This window comes from Carcharodon carcharias, chromosome 3, assembly GCF_017639515.1.
Source record: "Carcharodon carcharias isolate sCarCar2 chromosome 3, sCarCar2.pri, whole genome shotgun sequence".
NCBI classification, from domain to species: domain Eukaryota; kingdom Metazoa; phylum Chordata; class Chondrichthyes; order Lamniformes; family Lamnidae; genus Carcharodon; species Carcharodon carcharias.
In genome coordinates, this window is record NC_054469.1 from 227,005,713 (window position 1) to 227,022,434 (window position 16,722).

A 16,722-nucleotide genomic window follows, 5' to 3' on the forward strand; every position below is an offset into this window, starting at 1 on the left:
CCCAAAGCCTTTCTCAGGCACAATTTAGGTTAGCCGTGGAATGGATGCAGCTGCAACAACACTCAGAAACTTGACACCATCCAGGATGAAGCAATCGGTTTGATCAGTGCCTCTTCCACCAGCTTAAACGTCCACTCCCTTAATTAATGGCTGCAGTCCGTACATCAAGAGGCTGCACTATAGCAACTCACTAAGGTGTCTTCAGCAGCACCTCCCAAACCCGTGACCTCCACCAAATAGAGAGACTAGAGCAGTAGGGTATTTGGAAACATCATCACCTGCAGGTTCCCCTCCAAGTCACAGACTACATTGACTTGGGCATATATCGCTGTTCCTTTATTGTTGCTGTGTTCAAATCCTGGAACTCTCTCCCTAACAGCACTGTGTGAGAATCTTCACCAGACTGACTGCAGTGATTCAAAAAAGTGGCTCACCACCACCTTCTTAAGGTGGGGATGGGAAATAAATATTAGTGATACCCAATTCCAAGAATTACTTAAAGAAGTTAGCTGAGCTAATTAGTCAGCATTCCACACTGATTCGACGCAGAATTTTGCAGTTCACTTTGATTTCTGCCTCTGGGTTTCCTGTGATGTTAGGCCAGGAGACCAGGATAATCTGGATGGGTGGGGAAGAAAAACCAGACCAGGAGCTGCTCTGCCACAACTTCATGTTTCAACAGCATTTCTGGAATTTCTCACCAGAAGTGAGGTTAGATGCACATGTTTTACACTGTGTCTTATTGAGTGCCAGGTAAGCTGGCATGTCCCTGGTATCCAGCACTGCTGCTGGCTTCACAAAGTGACCAATTACACTGGGGAAACCAGCACAACAGTCAACTGGCAAGTGGAAAAATATTTTGCTCTCGTTCGTTAGTAACACAGACTAGCGCATTGCAGCGAAGTGCCACAGAAACTTTCCTTGTCCGGGCAGGCAGAAATGGAGTATTTAAATGCCCCTGGCCTGGACTTTCCAAGGACTGGCAATCATCGTCAGATTGCCACTAGAAATTTCCCCGACCAATACTGCTCTGCATTTCTACCGGGGTCTTCCAAATCTGGCTGCCCCAGAAATATGCAGCGCAGCGTCCCTCTGAGAACTCCATCGGTCGGCAGTAGAGTTGGGGGAAGTCAAAGAGCCCTCCCTTTTTATGACATTAACTGCCATATGGTAAATTTAAATGTCCAGTCTGAATGGCTGTGAATGGATTTGAGTGAATGGGTGAGTGAGTGAATGGGTAGATGAGTGAGGTAGGTATGTGTGTGAAGTGCGTAGCTGGGTAGGTTGGTGAGATGGACGAGGTGGGTAGGTGGATGCGTAAGTGAATAGGTGAGTGGATGTGAGTGAATGGATAGGTAGGTGAGGTGGGTAAGGAGTAGGTGGGTGAGTGAGTGAGGTGGGTGGGGGGTAGAGGGTTAGTGAGTAGGGGTAGGTAGGTGATTTAGGTTTATGGGTGAGGTGGGTAAGTGAGTAGCAGGGTAGGTGGATGAGTGGGTAGACAAGTCGGGAGGGTAGTCGGATTGGGTTGGGAGGGTAATCTGGTGGTTGGGGGTAGTTGAGTGGTTGGGGGATGGTAGTCAAGGACATTGGGGTGTGGTTGTGGGGTCAGGAGGGTAGTTGGGTAGTCAAGGTGGTACTAGGGGGTTTGGGGGGCTGGTGATTGGGGGTTGGGACCAGTTTTGTAGTTACCCAGGAGTTAGACTAGGTTTTAATATGTTTAACATTTCCTGTAATTATTCAAGTAAGTACATCGGAACTGTTCCAAGTCTCCAACTTGAATGCACTATGTAAATAGTGAGAAACTGTTCCCACTCAAGAGAAGATCAAGAACTAAAGGGCACAGATTCAAAATAATTGGCAAAAGGATTAAATATATTGTGAGGAAAAACATTTTCATCCAGAGGTTGGTTGGAGTCTGGAACAAACTTCCTGAAAAGGTGGTGGAGGCAGGTTTGGTTGAGGTATTGAAAAGGGAATTGGATTGCTACCTGAAAAAAGAGCATGTGCCAGGTTAAGGGGATAAGGCAGGGGAGTGGGACTAGGTAGAATGCTCTTTCAGAGAGCCAGTGCAATCTCAATGGGCCAAATGGCCTCCTTCTGCACTGTAAAGATACTTTGAATGTTTCGCTTAAAATGTTAAAATTAATTTATTAATGCATAGGGTGTATGCATTCACTCCTGAAACAAATAAAACTTTGGAAAGATAACAGTTTAATTTTACATCAGACCAGAAAAGTACAATAATCATTGTTGACACAATCCATTAATCAATTATCCAAAATGTAATCAACTAGAACATTGGACTTCAAAAAAAAAACAAACCTGCTTGCAAAAATCCCATCTTCAAAGATAATGTTTTTTGAATAGAACAGTTAAATCTGAATTTGTGAAATTGAATAACAGTTTTCACTTTAAAGCTACACACATTCTGTATCTAGAAAAGATAAAAAAAGTACATACCTTGTTCGTAAAGCATTTTCATGTTGGCATCTTTATAGGCAACTATGTTGTTGAAAAGTAATATTACGCTTTGCATTGCAGTTCCCAGTACATTGTCCTGCTGTTCCTGTGAATCAAATAAACAAGTTGATTGTAAAAGCTAAAACTGTATATAAATGCAACATAAAGAGCACGATAACAAAAAGCATACAGTAATATTTGTAGAATAATGGCCTGACAGTAACGGAATACAGACACATCTGGTGCGTGTGTGCGGCACTACATTCCAGAATCATCAACAGCATCAGTTGCATTCACTGACCAAGCTGCCACCAACTTTATCTGCAAATGTCAATACATCTAACTGACAATGACTAGAAGAAACTATCTTTATGATGTCTGGCTCAATACAGAGCTAGATGCAGAGCTTCAAGGATGATCACATAAACCTGGCACATCTGGCGGTAGTAACTGTTAGCTGTGGCCTGAAACTTGGCTGCACCTCCTTGTGGTCATGCTGCAATGTTGATCCTATGTGGAGAATGCTGTAGAGTAGCAAAGAGGGCAACCTGCTTTGCAATGAACTCACAACAGTAAGTCCACTTCATGCACAATTAAACAAGAGATCATGTGCTCGATTGCTTGGCTCCTTGGCCCTATTCCTTGAATTTCCTTTACATTTATCCTTTTCCCATCAATTCTTAGTTCTCTACCTCTTCAGCCTTGACAAAGGCCACTAATAGACTTCTGAATCCTTCCAAAGGCTTTCAGAATTTGTATCCCTCTATTCTAACATTTCCCTTTAACTGCCTCCTTCCCTTTACAATTCACGTGCATGCAATTTTCCACTCCCACCACTTCCTGGACTTTCTTAAATCTGAGGAATCAATGCAAATAAACTAAAGTGCAAAAATTGGATGCAAACATCGTACTTCTATTCGAGACTGTCCAAAACTCCACTAGTCACTTGAGTCTAAAGCATGCCAATACCACAAAATCTAAATCATAACTTTGTTAGGGAACAGGGTGGAAGTAACAATAAGTTACTTAGGCTGAAAGACATTCCTTTCAAAAATATATACATTGTAATTTTAAACCTTTATAGTTTCAAGACCTGCAATGGATTTGTCTCAATGCACACCTAAAGTTAAAAAATCTGGAGCCTGATAGCCTAAAGGCATGCTACAAGACTTATTAAAGTTTTAAGCCACAGAATCAGAGGATATGAATCTAGTTTACAATTTCCCACATGGACAATTCTTGGTCTCAAGTGGGCCATTGGGGAAAACTGTTAAGTGGAGATCCAGGTGTAGGAGTGAGTCTCCATAGAGAAGGAGAGAGAACAGAATTGCAGAATGGGTCCATCCTGCTTATTTTTACATAGCAATGACTCATCTGATTACAGAACAGCTGCACTGGTAAACCCTTGGGAAGAATGAATCTGTCTGTTCCTTCAGCCAGATAATGGTGAGTAACAGAGAAATAATCACCCAAAAAAAACATGGGCAACAAGAATTTGCATTTATATAGTACCTTTAACATAGGGAAAGATTCCAGCGCTTCCCAGAAGAATTATCAGGCAAAGATTGACAGGATCCAACAAGGAGATATTAGGACATGTGACAGGTGGCCAAAGAGGTAGGTTTTGAGTAGGGTTTTAAAGGAAGAGGAAGGGACGGAGAGGTTCAAGGAGGGAATTTCAGAGATTAGGGCTTGGATGGCTGTAGGCATTTCTGGCAATGGTGGAGTGAAGGTTATGGGGGATTCACAAGAGGCCAGAGTTAGGAGGGATGTAAAGTTCTCAGAAGGTGCAGGGCTGGAGAAGGTTACGGAGATAGGGTGAGGCAAGGGCATGGAGGGATTTGAACAGAAAGGTGAGAATTTAAAGGCACTGGTGGACTGGGAGCCGATGTAAGTCAACAAGCACAAGAATGTTGGGTGAACAGAACTTGACACAAGTTAGGATATGAGCAGTGACCAGTAGCTGAGATCAAAGGTAATATAAAAGCAAAATACTGTGGATGCTGGAAATCTGAAACAAAAAAGAAAATTGCTGGAAAAACTTAGCAGTTCTGACAGCATCTGTGGAGAGGAATACAGAGTTAACGTTTCGAGTCCGTATGACTCTCCATTAGAACTAAAGAGAAATAGAAATGTGGTGAAATATAAGCTGTTTAAGTGGGGTTGGACAGGTGAAGCTGGATAGAGGGTCAGTGATAGGTGGAGGCAAAGGAGAGATTGCCAAAGATGTCATAAACAAAAGGTCAAAGGGGTGTTGACTACAGAGGTATATGGAGGCTTTAGTGGCTCCACAAATGGCTCAGTGGATATTTATACTGTTTAGTGAGCCACACAGATTGGAAAAGTTCCTTCTTTAGTCTGCGTTAAACTGCCAGATTTGAGGTGGAGCAGCAAAGAGAGTAGTAAAGTTAGTTGTGGAATCCCTGTGCTGAGGTAAACACAGTCAGTTGGGATAGTGTTATTTGCAGAACATGCACTGACCTTTGTTGGAGGTGTGTGTATGACCCATGGATGAAGTTGTGTTATTCATGATGGTCAAATAGCCTATCAACATTCACTGTCTAGATTCATATAAGAAGAATGGACACTATAAGGAGGTACTGCGGGGGTGGTGTCAGGGCTGGTGTCCTTGGTGCTGTGCTACAGTGTGATTGTGCGTCTTCAGGAGAGAAACAGGAATTTGTTTTTGAAATGGAATAACTCCATATATCTACAATAAATCAAAAACTGTATGTCCATTGTCTACACAATTGTACTTCCCGTTATCATGCTTTTAATTACAGTTCCAATCAAACTTTTGCCATGATAAATTCCTTTGTCTACATTTAGATTGGGTTTTCTGTGTCATGCTGCAATTATTCGCAACCCCCCCACCACCGCCCCCCCCACCTCCCCCAAACAGTGGTGGTTCTGCAGCACCTCAATTTGGCATCTCCCAACTCCTCAACCTGCACTGTGGAGAAATCTTTATGCTCCAATCAATTCTACTTCTCTGCTTCCCAAATTCAAAATCTAAGACTTCAAAATGGGGATTGAATTATCACTGCTTGGCCTGGTTCAATTATGTCTTGACTTCTTGTTGCAATATATAAACATTGACACAAACCAGTTGGGCTGAATGACCTGTTTCTGCATGTTCTATGCAATTCTAGATTTTGACTCCACTTGTGCAACACCATGGGATGATTGACATTGTTTTTAACAGCACGCAATTTTAAATATAGTTTTTTACAGTTTAACTGTAATCTTTTATCTGTGCTCGTTATCTAAAGAAGTGTGTTACAGAATTCCTTACAAATACACATGAATTAACAGCAAACTTTTATCCTATGTGCCGTCTAATAAACTTACCTCAAGTGCACAAATGAGTTATTAAGCTAGGAACACCGACGTGTGAGCAGTGCAATGAGCAGTTTCAGTAAAACATTGCTCCTACTGTACTGTGAATGATAATTAAACTTGAAATTACCATCTTCCCCTTGTTTGTGTGTGGGTTTAGTTTGCTCATTAAAATGTATTGCCTCCAGCACTCAGACTCTCATTGTACACGAATGAATAACAAATACACTCAGCGATGAATAATCAGTCATATGTGAACAATTCGTTGTTCTCCTGTGGCACTGCTCACAAAGAAATTAAAAGAAGCATTGATATATCATAGTATTTAGGGCACAGAAACAGGCCATTCAGCCCAACTGGTCCATACTACTATTGCACATGAGCCTCCTCTCACTCTTCTTCATCGAACCCTATTAACATATCCTCCTATTCCTTTCTTCCTTCTGTGCTTATATATCTTCTGCAGGATACTCAGTCAAATGGGAAAGCAGGCGAACTAACTCCAGCATCCTCAATGAAGCCGATTCCTCCAGCATTGCAACCATGATGATATGAAATCAGCTCCGCTGGTCCGGACACTGCATCTGCATGAGAAATAATCGAATTCTGAAGCAGATCCTCTTTTCACAACTTAAGGATGGCACCCAACCTCAAGGAGGACAGTGAAAACAATTTAAGGACACTCTGAAAGCCTCACTGAAAAGGGGTCAAATTGACATCGGTGTATGGGAGGAACTTGCCACAAACCGTGCCATGTGGCGTCACCTCATCCGACAAGCTGCGACACAGTCAGAAACTGATCACATAAACTCTGCTGCGGAGAAGCAACTAAAGTGGAAGGAGAGAGGACAGAGCCCTGGCTGGAGAACCCCACCAAGGGAACGAGAGGGCAACTCTTGTCCTCTCTGCCCAAAGACTTGTGGCTCCTGGACTGACCCGCTGAGTCACCTGAGGACACAAATCATGAAGACCGGCGGACGGCATTTCAAGGGACTGCGATGACAATAATATAGCTTCTGCTTAATTACATTTATACTATTCGCCTCAAATACTCTTTATGGTAAATAGTTCCACATTCTTACCATCTCTAGGTAAAGAAATTTCTCCTGAATTCCCTATTGGATTTATTAGTGACTATCTTATTCTTATGGACTCTAGTTGCAAATGGAAACATCTTCACCTACGTTGACCCTATCAAACCATTTCATTATCTTAAAGCCCGGTTGTTTTACCTGAATCATTTAGATAAGTTCTTTCCCTTACATAGAAAATGATTTGAGTTGAACATCTAAACTCAAATTAGAATTGTGCTGAAAGGGTCAAAAAGCAATTTTTCCAAGGTTTCCCCCCAAAGGGTTTGAAAGTAGTTGCATGGTCATCATTACTGGTACTAATTTCTTTATTCCAGATTTATTTAATTAACTGAATTTAAATTCTCCAGTTGCCGTGATGGGACTTGAACTCGTGTCTCTGGATCATTAGTCTAGACCTTTGGGTTATTAGTCTGGTACCACTATATTACTGTTCTTGGGATGGGTCAGTCAAAATAAATATAGAAGCAAAATTAAATAGAAATATAAAGGATATAATATGAGAGCATTTAGAAATGCATAATAAAACCAAATAGAATTAACATGGCTTCATGAAGGGGAAATCATGCCTGACAAAGTTCTTTGAATTATTTTCGGAGGTAACAGGCAGGATAGATAAAGGGGAACTAGTAAATATAATATCTTTGGAATTCCAAAAGGCATTCGATAAGATACTGCACATAAGGCTACTTAATAAAAGTCCATGGTTTTGGGGGTAGTATATTAGCATGGATAGAGGATTGGCTAACTAATAGAAGACAGAGAGTTGGGATAAGGGGGCATTTTCAGGATGGCAACCTGTAACTAGTGGTGTGCCACAGGGATCAGCGCTGGGCCACAATTATTTACAATATATATTAATAGCTTGGATGAGGGAAGTGAATGTACTATCGCCAAGTTTGTGGATGTCACAAAAATAGATGGGAAGGCAAGTGGTGAGGATAACACAAAGAATCTACAGAGGGATATAGACAGGTTAAGTGAGTGGGCAAAAACTTGGCAGATGGAATATACTGTGGGAAAATGAGAGGTTATGCACTTTGGCAGGAAGAGTAGAGGAGCTGAATATTATTAAATGGAAAAAGATAACAGAAAGCTCCAGCACAGAGGGATTTGGGGGTCCTCATGTATGAGTCACAAAAAGCTAACATACAAGTTCAGCAGGTAATAGGGAAGGCAAATGGAATGTTGGCCTTTATTTCATAGGGAATGGAGCGTAAAAATAAGGAAGTCTTGCTAAAATTATACAAGGCACTAGTTACACACCTAGAATACGGTGAACAGTTTTGGTTCACTTATCTAAGGAAAAATATATTGACATTGGAGGCAGTCCAGAGAAGGTTCACTGGGTTGATTCTGGGTATGGAGGGATTTTCTTATGAGGAGCGGTTGAGTTGGTTGAGCCTGTATTCATTCGAGCTTAGAAGAATGAGAGGTGACCTTATTGAAACATGTAAGATTCTTAGGGGGCTTGACAGGGTAGATGCTGAGGGGTTGTTTCCCCTTGTGGAGAGTCTAGGACCAGAAGGCATAATCTCAGAGTAAAGGGTCGCCTGTTTAAAACAGAGATGAGGATGAATTTCTTCTCTCAAAATCTGTGGAACTCTTTACCGCAGAGGGCTGAAGAGGCTGGGTCGTTAAGTATATTCAAGGTTGAGATAGGCAGATTTTTAATGGTGTAGTGTTGTTGTTGCTGGACTAGTAATCCAGAGACCCAGGGTAATGCTCTGGGGACCTGGGTTCAAATCACATCATAGCAGATGGTGGAATTTGAATTAAAAGTCTAATGGTGGCTACAAAACCATTGTCGACTGTCACAAAAATCCATCTGGTTCAATTATATCCTTTAGGGGAGGAAATCTGCCGTCCTTACCTGGTCTGCCTCTCTGTGACTCCAGATCCACAGATCCCTCTGAACAAGGGCATTTAGGGATGGGCAATAAATGCTTGCCTAGCCAGTGATGCCCACATCCCATGAATTAATTAAAAAATCAAGGGTTATGGGGAAAAGGCAGGAAAGTGGAGTTGAGGATTATCAGGTCAGCCATGATCTCATTGAATGGCGAAGCAGACTCAATGGGCCGAATGGCCTACTTCTACTCCTATGTCTTAAGGTCTTAAATGGAAATGGTGATGTCTCCAGAATTGATCCTGTTGATTCAAATTCCAATTCCCAAACTACAGAATAACTTGTGGAGATTAATTTAGTCAGTGAAATATTACAAAAACAAATTAAATGTGAATGGAAGGAGAAAGAAAGATGAATGAAATGTCCAAAGTAATAAAATTCTTTAGAATTTTTGGATCTGATTCACAAGGCTCCAAGAACAGGTTAGTGAATATGTCTTAAACTTCAGAATTGGCTTCAATTAAACATCAGTCTTGAAGTTCAGAATAAGAGGGGTCAATAAAGTTGGAGGAAAATCCAAGTAGGTTATTAGTCATAACAGCCTCTGGCTTTCTGGGAGACTGAAGGGCTCTGGTAAGCACATAACTGGGGGAAATATTTAAGAGGTTACCAGTGACCATCCATGTTGTTGTTCTGGACCAATTGTCTCACCAGAAAAGACACTCACTCAATGTTTTTTTCTAAATATAGATAAGCCATCATATCTCCTCGACACTAAAAGACTGAGCAATTAATGAAATGAGAGAGAATATAACAGCTTTAAAAGCTGGGGCCAAAACTTAAATTTAATTCCTATGGTTATATAAATTTTCTCTTCAATCCTTTGCCGCTCATCCCTTTTATGCTCTTAACTGAAACTGCTGTTATGTGCAAGTAATAGGTTATTTGCAAGTGATTGATTGAAATTCATGTAAATGAAAAGCTCACAAAAACATCTGCCCCCATTGTTGCGTCAGAACGAGGTGTGAACAGTGCCGTAATCAAACAGGTGACAATCTCTTTCCAATTCGCTTTTGTCTTCTCTTTCAAACAGAAAGCCACATAAAATATGCAGCCTTCAATTATTAAACAAATTAGCTTTGAGCATGACAGATGCGACAAAAGTGAACTGTTTATATTAACATAAAAATTGAGCGTTTGAATTCCTTTTATCACCTATGGAGTATATTTATATCTTTGTATGCAATGGCCAATAATTCTTCAAATGTTTTGAACCTACTAAATTTCATAGTCTGACATATCCATTATTTTGAACTTTTGCAATAGGGATCTAATAAAAGTATACGTTTTGATAATTTGAGATAGTCCTTCATTTATAGACATGGCCTAATCAAAACAACTAAAGCAGTAGTAATCACTATTGATAATGAAAATACTTTCTCGTTAGCTTCCTTTTGTAACCCCAATGGAGTTTTCTATTAGTTCAGCTATTTTACTCAAGGATATAATCAATTATTCATCTCAATAAATTGCCCGGACCAGGATTTTATTAAATTAATTCTTTCTTTTAAAAATATTCAATTTTAATACACTGTAAACTGTAAATTACAAACACCTAAGGTTCTGGTGTCAGCTGTACTTCTCTTGCAGAGATGTACTTATTGTCATAATGGTCATTGTATGCATTGAAATATTTTCCCCAACAGTCTTGAAGAACTAGCTGAGACTATTGAGCCAACTGAGACCAGCTCTGAAGAAGGGTCATACGGACTTGAAATGTTAACTCTGTTCCTCTCTCCACAGATGCTGCTAGACCTGCTGGGTTTTTCCAGCATTTTCTGTTTTTGTTTTAGCTGAGACTATGATCAGCACATAATCAGTTGCAACAATGCTAAGAATCCCTCTCCTGCATGACAGTGTTCAGCTCTGCTCACTTCACAGTTTTGCAGTCTAAATTCCTATTCCATTTCAAACTGCTCTCTCTGTGTTTCTCAGTTTTACTTAGCAGCATTGGGGCACAAGGGGGAAATGTGGTGACAGTATATTGCAAGGCAAGTCTTAGAAAGCAACAACTTGCCAATGTGATAAAATGTCCCAAGGCAGTTCACAGGGGCATTATCAGGCAGCCAGCCAAATACTTGGTCAAAGAGGTTTTAAGAAGTGTCTGAAAGGAGGAGAGAATTCCAGGCTTTAGCGCTTCTTGGCAGCTTTTAAGCATGATCATGAATCATTTTATTCTTTCATGGCATGTGGGCATTGCTGGCAAAGCCAGCATTTGTTGTCCATCCCTAATTTCCCTTGAACTGAATGGCTGGCTAGGCCACTGCAGAGGGCAGTTAAGAGTCAACCACATTGCTGTGAGTCTGGAGTCTCAAGTAGGCAGAACTGGGTAAGGATGGCAGATTTCTTTCTTTCATTAGTGAACCAGGTGGGTTTTTACTATTTTACTGACACTAGTTTTATATTCCAGATTTCATTAACTGAATCCTAATTCCACCAACTGCTATGGTGGGATTTGAATCCATGCCCCCAAAGCATTAGCCTGTGACCTCTGAATTACTGGTGCAGTGACATTACCAGTATACCAAAGTCACCCCACAAATGATGGAGCAATTAAAATAGGAGATGTGCAAGAGGCCAGGTGTTGGAGGAGCATGGGAAGCCTTCAAGCTGGAGGAGGTTGCAGAAATTGGGAGGGACGAGACCATGGAGCGTGTTGAAAACAAGGATGAGAATTTTAAAACTGAGGCCATGTCGTCTGGAGCCCAGTGTAGGTCAGCAGAGGGGTGTAAGGTGAACAGAACTTGGTGCAAGTTAGGATACAAGCAGCAGAGCTTGGGATGAGCAATGTATCTCTGTTGGTAGCACTCTTGCTTCTTACTCTCAAAGTTTCAAGACCCACCTCAGAACTTAAGCACAAAAATCAAGGCTGACACCCTAGTGCAGTACTTATGGGAGTGCTGCACTGTCAGAGATACCGTCTTTTGGATGAGATGTTAAACCATGGCCTTGTTTGCCCTAGAGGTGGACATTCAACGTGCAGCAGATGATCTCATCTGACCTCACCAAAGTTCTGAGGCTGCATTCCCATCATATCGCAGATGGAAGGATGCCAACCATTTTGAACAAGAGTAGGGGAGTTATCTCTGGGGTCCTGGCCAATATTTATTCCTCAATCAACATTACAAAATCAGATTATCTTGTCATTATCACATTGCTATTTGTGAGAGCTTGCTGTGCCCAAATTGGCTGCCATCTTTCTTTCATTACAACAGTATTTCATTGGCTGCAAAGTGCTTTGAGACATCCGGTGGTCATGAAGGACACTATATAGATGCTAATGTTTCTTTCAAGTTTATGGAGAGTGGTAGCTGGGAAGCTGGCCGGGGGAATATTCAAAAGATCATGGGAGGAATTTTCTGGTTGGTGAGCAGGGGCGGGGTCCGCTCGCCAATACGTACAATGACACAGGGTGATGTCGGGCGGGTGAACCGACATTCTCGACGTCACCGCGTGTCATTTAGATTTTCAGTTCAGCAGGCGCGCAGCTGACTCGGCTGTGTGCCACGAAGTCACAGAACTGTTAAGGCCTGTTAAAAACTAATTAAAACAGTTAACTGAGCTGCCCGTCCAACCTTAAGGTTGAGGGGCAGGCGAAGAGCCCAGGCGGCCTTCGCATTTTTCATGAAACCTCATGCAGGGCGGGATGAGGTTTCATGAAGGGTTTTAAAATTCAATAAAAATTATTTTAAAAATTCATTAACATGTCCCAGCTCATGTTTTTTTTCCCTTTACTTAAATTTTAAAACCTTAAACTGGTCTCCCTGAGGCAGCTCTTCTGCACACATGCTCAAAAGAGCGCAGGCCCCGACTCGGAATCCCTCCCCGCCCGCAATGGGAGCGTTCAGCGCTTCTGAGCGAGCGTCACGCTGGGTGGGCCTTAATTGGCCCACCCACATAAAATAGTGGCGCGGACCCGATCGGGGACTCCGATCCGGTTCGCGCTCGCTCTCACCCGACCCCGCACAACACCCCCCCCGATGGGAGGAAAATTCAGCCTCATGTATAGAGGTAACAAAGGTACGGATGAGGATGTCAATAGCAGATGAGCTGAGGCTTGAGCAGTGTCAGCCAAAGTTATGGAGGTGGTAGGAGGCAATCTTGGTGATGACAAGGTTATGTGGTTGGAAGCATATTCCTTATTGAGTGTGACAGAAACTTTAGATAATTGAATCACAGGATGATGCAGATTAGAGGGAGGCTATTAGGCCCAATGTGCTTGTTCGGGCACTTTGAAAGATACCAATTATCCAATTGGTATCATTTCCCACAGACCTGCAAATTTTGCCCCTTGAAGTATTTATCCAATTCTCTTTTCAAAGTTATTAATCAGTCTGCTTCCACCATCCTTTTAGGCAGTGCATTCCAGGTCATAACAATTCGTTATGTTCCATGAAATGCTAACCCATTTAAACATATGGAATTGTGTTTATTTTTCAGAGAGACATACATCAAATTGGGTGATATGTTTAAACTGAGATAAATGACTACTCTAAATGATTGGCACTTGGTTGCTCTATACTAATTCTGCGGAGGTCCAGTTTCCTCCCTTAGCTGTTCAAGATATAATGGCTGCCTTAACTACTTAATATACAACCATAAGTTTGATTAAAAAATACAGAAACTTCACTTAACATTTATACCCTGAATGTATACTTCTTATGCTTGCTTATGATTCTGTGATTCTGGAGTCTATAAATGTTGCCAAGCTAGATACACTGTGAAGCTTAAGGCATATTACCAATAATTTTACTGAGGCAATATTCCTTTTGCTGGCCTCTTTAGGTTGTTTGGCAAACAACTAACTCTTTAAAAGCTATACCACATCTATGACTATAATAATATATCGTTGCTATATGTTGCATATGAAATAATAAAACTGGATGAGAGCCTGTGAAACAGCAAGAATACTTCAAAGTTGTTGCTCATTCATGTCTTGGTGCTTCATTTAAAGCAAATGGCCAGGAAACTCATAGCCATTCCAGATTGTAGTGGTAGAAGTTGAATAGTTGCATTATATATCCAAAGCTCAATCCCTCATTGCTAAAAATACCTCTGGAACCTATTTTACAACCAAAGTTAATGACTCAAAGATGATCTCTTCTAGAGAGCAAAGTGGGGGGCAGCAGATAGAGAGGTTGACCAAGGCATAGTTGGACAACAGACATCACAGAGTGGTTGCAGAAGAGCTATAATGAATGTGTGAGGATGGGTCAAGACAAATCAACATATGATGACAGCAGATCTTCTGGTAGGAGTAGCTACAAGCAGAAGCAGGAGTGATAATTCAACAAAATCTGGCAGAGAGATATTGCGAATAGCATTACATACCACTCACAGAACAGAAACAAGTCACTCGGCCCAACTGGTCGGTGCTGTTTAAGATCTACACAAGCCTCCTCCCAATCTACTTTATCTCACCCTATTAGGATAACCTTCAATTACTTTCTCCCTCATATGCTTATCTAGCTTCCCTATAAATGTATCTGCACTATTTGCATCAAATACTCCTAGTGGCAGCACGTTCCCCATCCCAACCACTATCTGAGTAAGGAAGTTTCTCCTTAATTCTTTATTGGATTTATTAGTGACCAATTGGCAATGTGTGAAAGGGATTCTTAATTGGTAATTAGTGAAAGTGGGATTAATTCATTGGTAATCTGTAGAAGGGTAATTATTTACTTGGTTCTCTATGGAAGGGTGATTATTTAATTGGTAATAATGGCTGGAATTTACTGCCCTCCTCCATGGTGATTTTGGTGGCAGGAGGGTATTTAATCAGGCAGGAGGGTGATGGTTGGGTGTCTTGCCAACTTCCCGTCTCCACCCTGATTAACTCCCTGGACGGCCTTCTCGCTGCGCGGCCAATTGAGGCTCAAGTGGTACCAATCAGCGGTGGGATGGGCCTCGCCAAGCAGGAAGCATGACCAGCAAATCCGTGCGGAGTTGCTTGCAGGCTCCAGGGGTCTTCCCTCATTCAAAGGTACACAATGTCTGATTGAGGGACCTGACATCGGGAAGGGGAGCCCACTGAGAGCCACCCCCTGCCCTTGCTGCTGACACCACCCTGCCCACCACCACTCACCTGTGGCCTGGGATCAAGGGATGATGCTAGGCCTTGGGTGGATGTCTTACCGGCAGGAGCCACCGCCTCCCAGGTAGTGCTGCCGTTTAATGGAGCTGCCGGCCTCTGATTGGCCAGCAGTTCTTGTGGGCAGGACTTCTGCCTAGAAGGCACTTAATTTGGTGGGCCCTCCCTAAAAGAGGTGAAGCAGGGCTTTCACTGGCTCTCCAGCCAGCAGGCGAGAACCCTGTCATTTCCATTAAATACCACCCAGTGTCTGAGGACTTGTGAGTGCCTATGGAGATAGTAAGACACGGATTTTAATTCCCCTCCACCTAGCAGAAACCAGATGGTGTGGGTGGGGTCATTAACATGAGGAAACGATTAATTCCCTGCTTTGCTGCTGCCTTTCCAACTGGTCCGAATATTAACCTGCTCTTTTCAGCAGGTCACAGAACCCTTTCCCAAGCTGTCAGGGTCTTGGTTAAATCATGTCATCAGGGGCAGAGTCGCTATTTCAGTCACAGGCCTGAGCAGAGGAGCAGCGGTGGTTTCCTAATCAAGCCAGAATTGCCAAGAGGGGGATTGTGGGCCAGAGGATGCCCAGGCAGTTGAGTTTTCTATACTTTCAGGCTTCATGTGCTCTAGGCTCCAAGCTTCTACCTGTGATCTTCCACTCCCACCATCTGTCCAGGTAAAGTATTGGATTATACTCAGGAAGGACTCCGATTAAGCTATGACAATGAGACCTGATCATTAAGATCCACATCCCTGGATGTGCTGCCGCTTTGGACCTTGCACATATCGTACCCACCCTCCCCCACTTTAACACTGGGGAATCATTCTCATGGGAAAGTCAGCATAACCTGGTATAAATCTGGTAAAAATGGCAAGTGCCAACTAGTTCCGTGGACCATAAACTCTCATTTATTACAGCCTAACGGAATGATGCAGGAAGTCAAAGACAAACGTAAAGTCCTGAAAAGGTTCTGTTCTAGTGAGCTTCCCAATTCTAAAGTTGGTATTAATCATCAGTATTTGGAGGATAAGTGAAGTATTAGTATCACCTCTACAAAAAAGCCATGAAAATGTTGTTATTATAACATGGAATGAAGATAAATTTACTTGTGCATGCAGAGACAGCAGAGGAAAAAAAAATCAAAGCATTTAACTGTGCATAAAAATTGCACTCGAGAAACAAATCAAGTTTAAACAATAATTCTTAAAAGAACACTGTGATCAAATAGCTTTTCCCTAGGCAAGGCTGACAGGTGAAGATAAATGGAAAAAAATTGCTTTGACTGGAACCTACGTTTGCACCGTTTAACCTTTTGCAATGTTCTGGCAACAAATGCAGTGAGTAAAGTGGCTTGAACAGACACTAACCGAGTACTGTGCCCTAAACTGTAGAAGAAGATCTGTTACGTTACTCTTCAAAAGGCAATCAGTGTTTCCCGTGGGCCTTTTTTTTTGCTAAACCAATTTGCACTGTATATTCTTGCAGCATAGTCTCAGCAACACTTAAAAATAGGTTAGGTCAAGTTCAGAAGGAAACAGTTTGTGAAAAATTGTCTATTATATATAGGGTGGCAGGTGGCTAAGAGTATGCTGTTAGGTAGCATCACACAGGGAATTGGAGCATAAGTTTTCAATCTGGACTCCGATGCAATCCGCAAAGTTATCAGTGGTTCACACTTCTGGGCTTGGTTTACTATGCGTATGACAAGCATCCACATCTAGAGTTCTATATTCTATATATGTTGATTTACTAGTACATTATTTCTGCTGCTGCGTCCTAATACAATTACTGTTTTAGAATAACAGCATTGCTTTCCTTTGGGTAGTAGACATCCTCTTTG

The 16,722-nt window shown here is 41.9% G+C and overlaps 1 protein-coding gene across 4 annotated transcripts in view; it reads right to left on the reverse strand.

Annotated features, from left to right (window-relative positions):
* Window positions 1-16,722, reverse strand: part of ulk4 (unc-51 like kinase 4) — a 425,974-nt gene that overhangs the window by 107,840 nt on the left and 301,412 nt on the right. For 3 of the 4 annotated variants that reach the window (XM_041184964.1, XM_041184966.1, XM_041184965.1), the window contains exon 32: window positions 2,461-2,566. In XM_041184964.1, the coding sequence (XP_041040898.1) occupies window positions 2,461-2,566 (106 nt within the window). Of the gene's footprint in view, window positions 1-2,460; window positions 2,567-16,722 lie in introns of those variants that run through there. The other variant, XM_041184967.1, reaches the window with a different exon arrangement.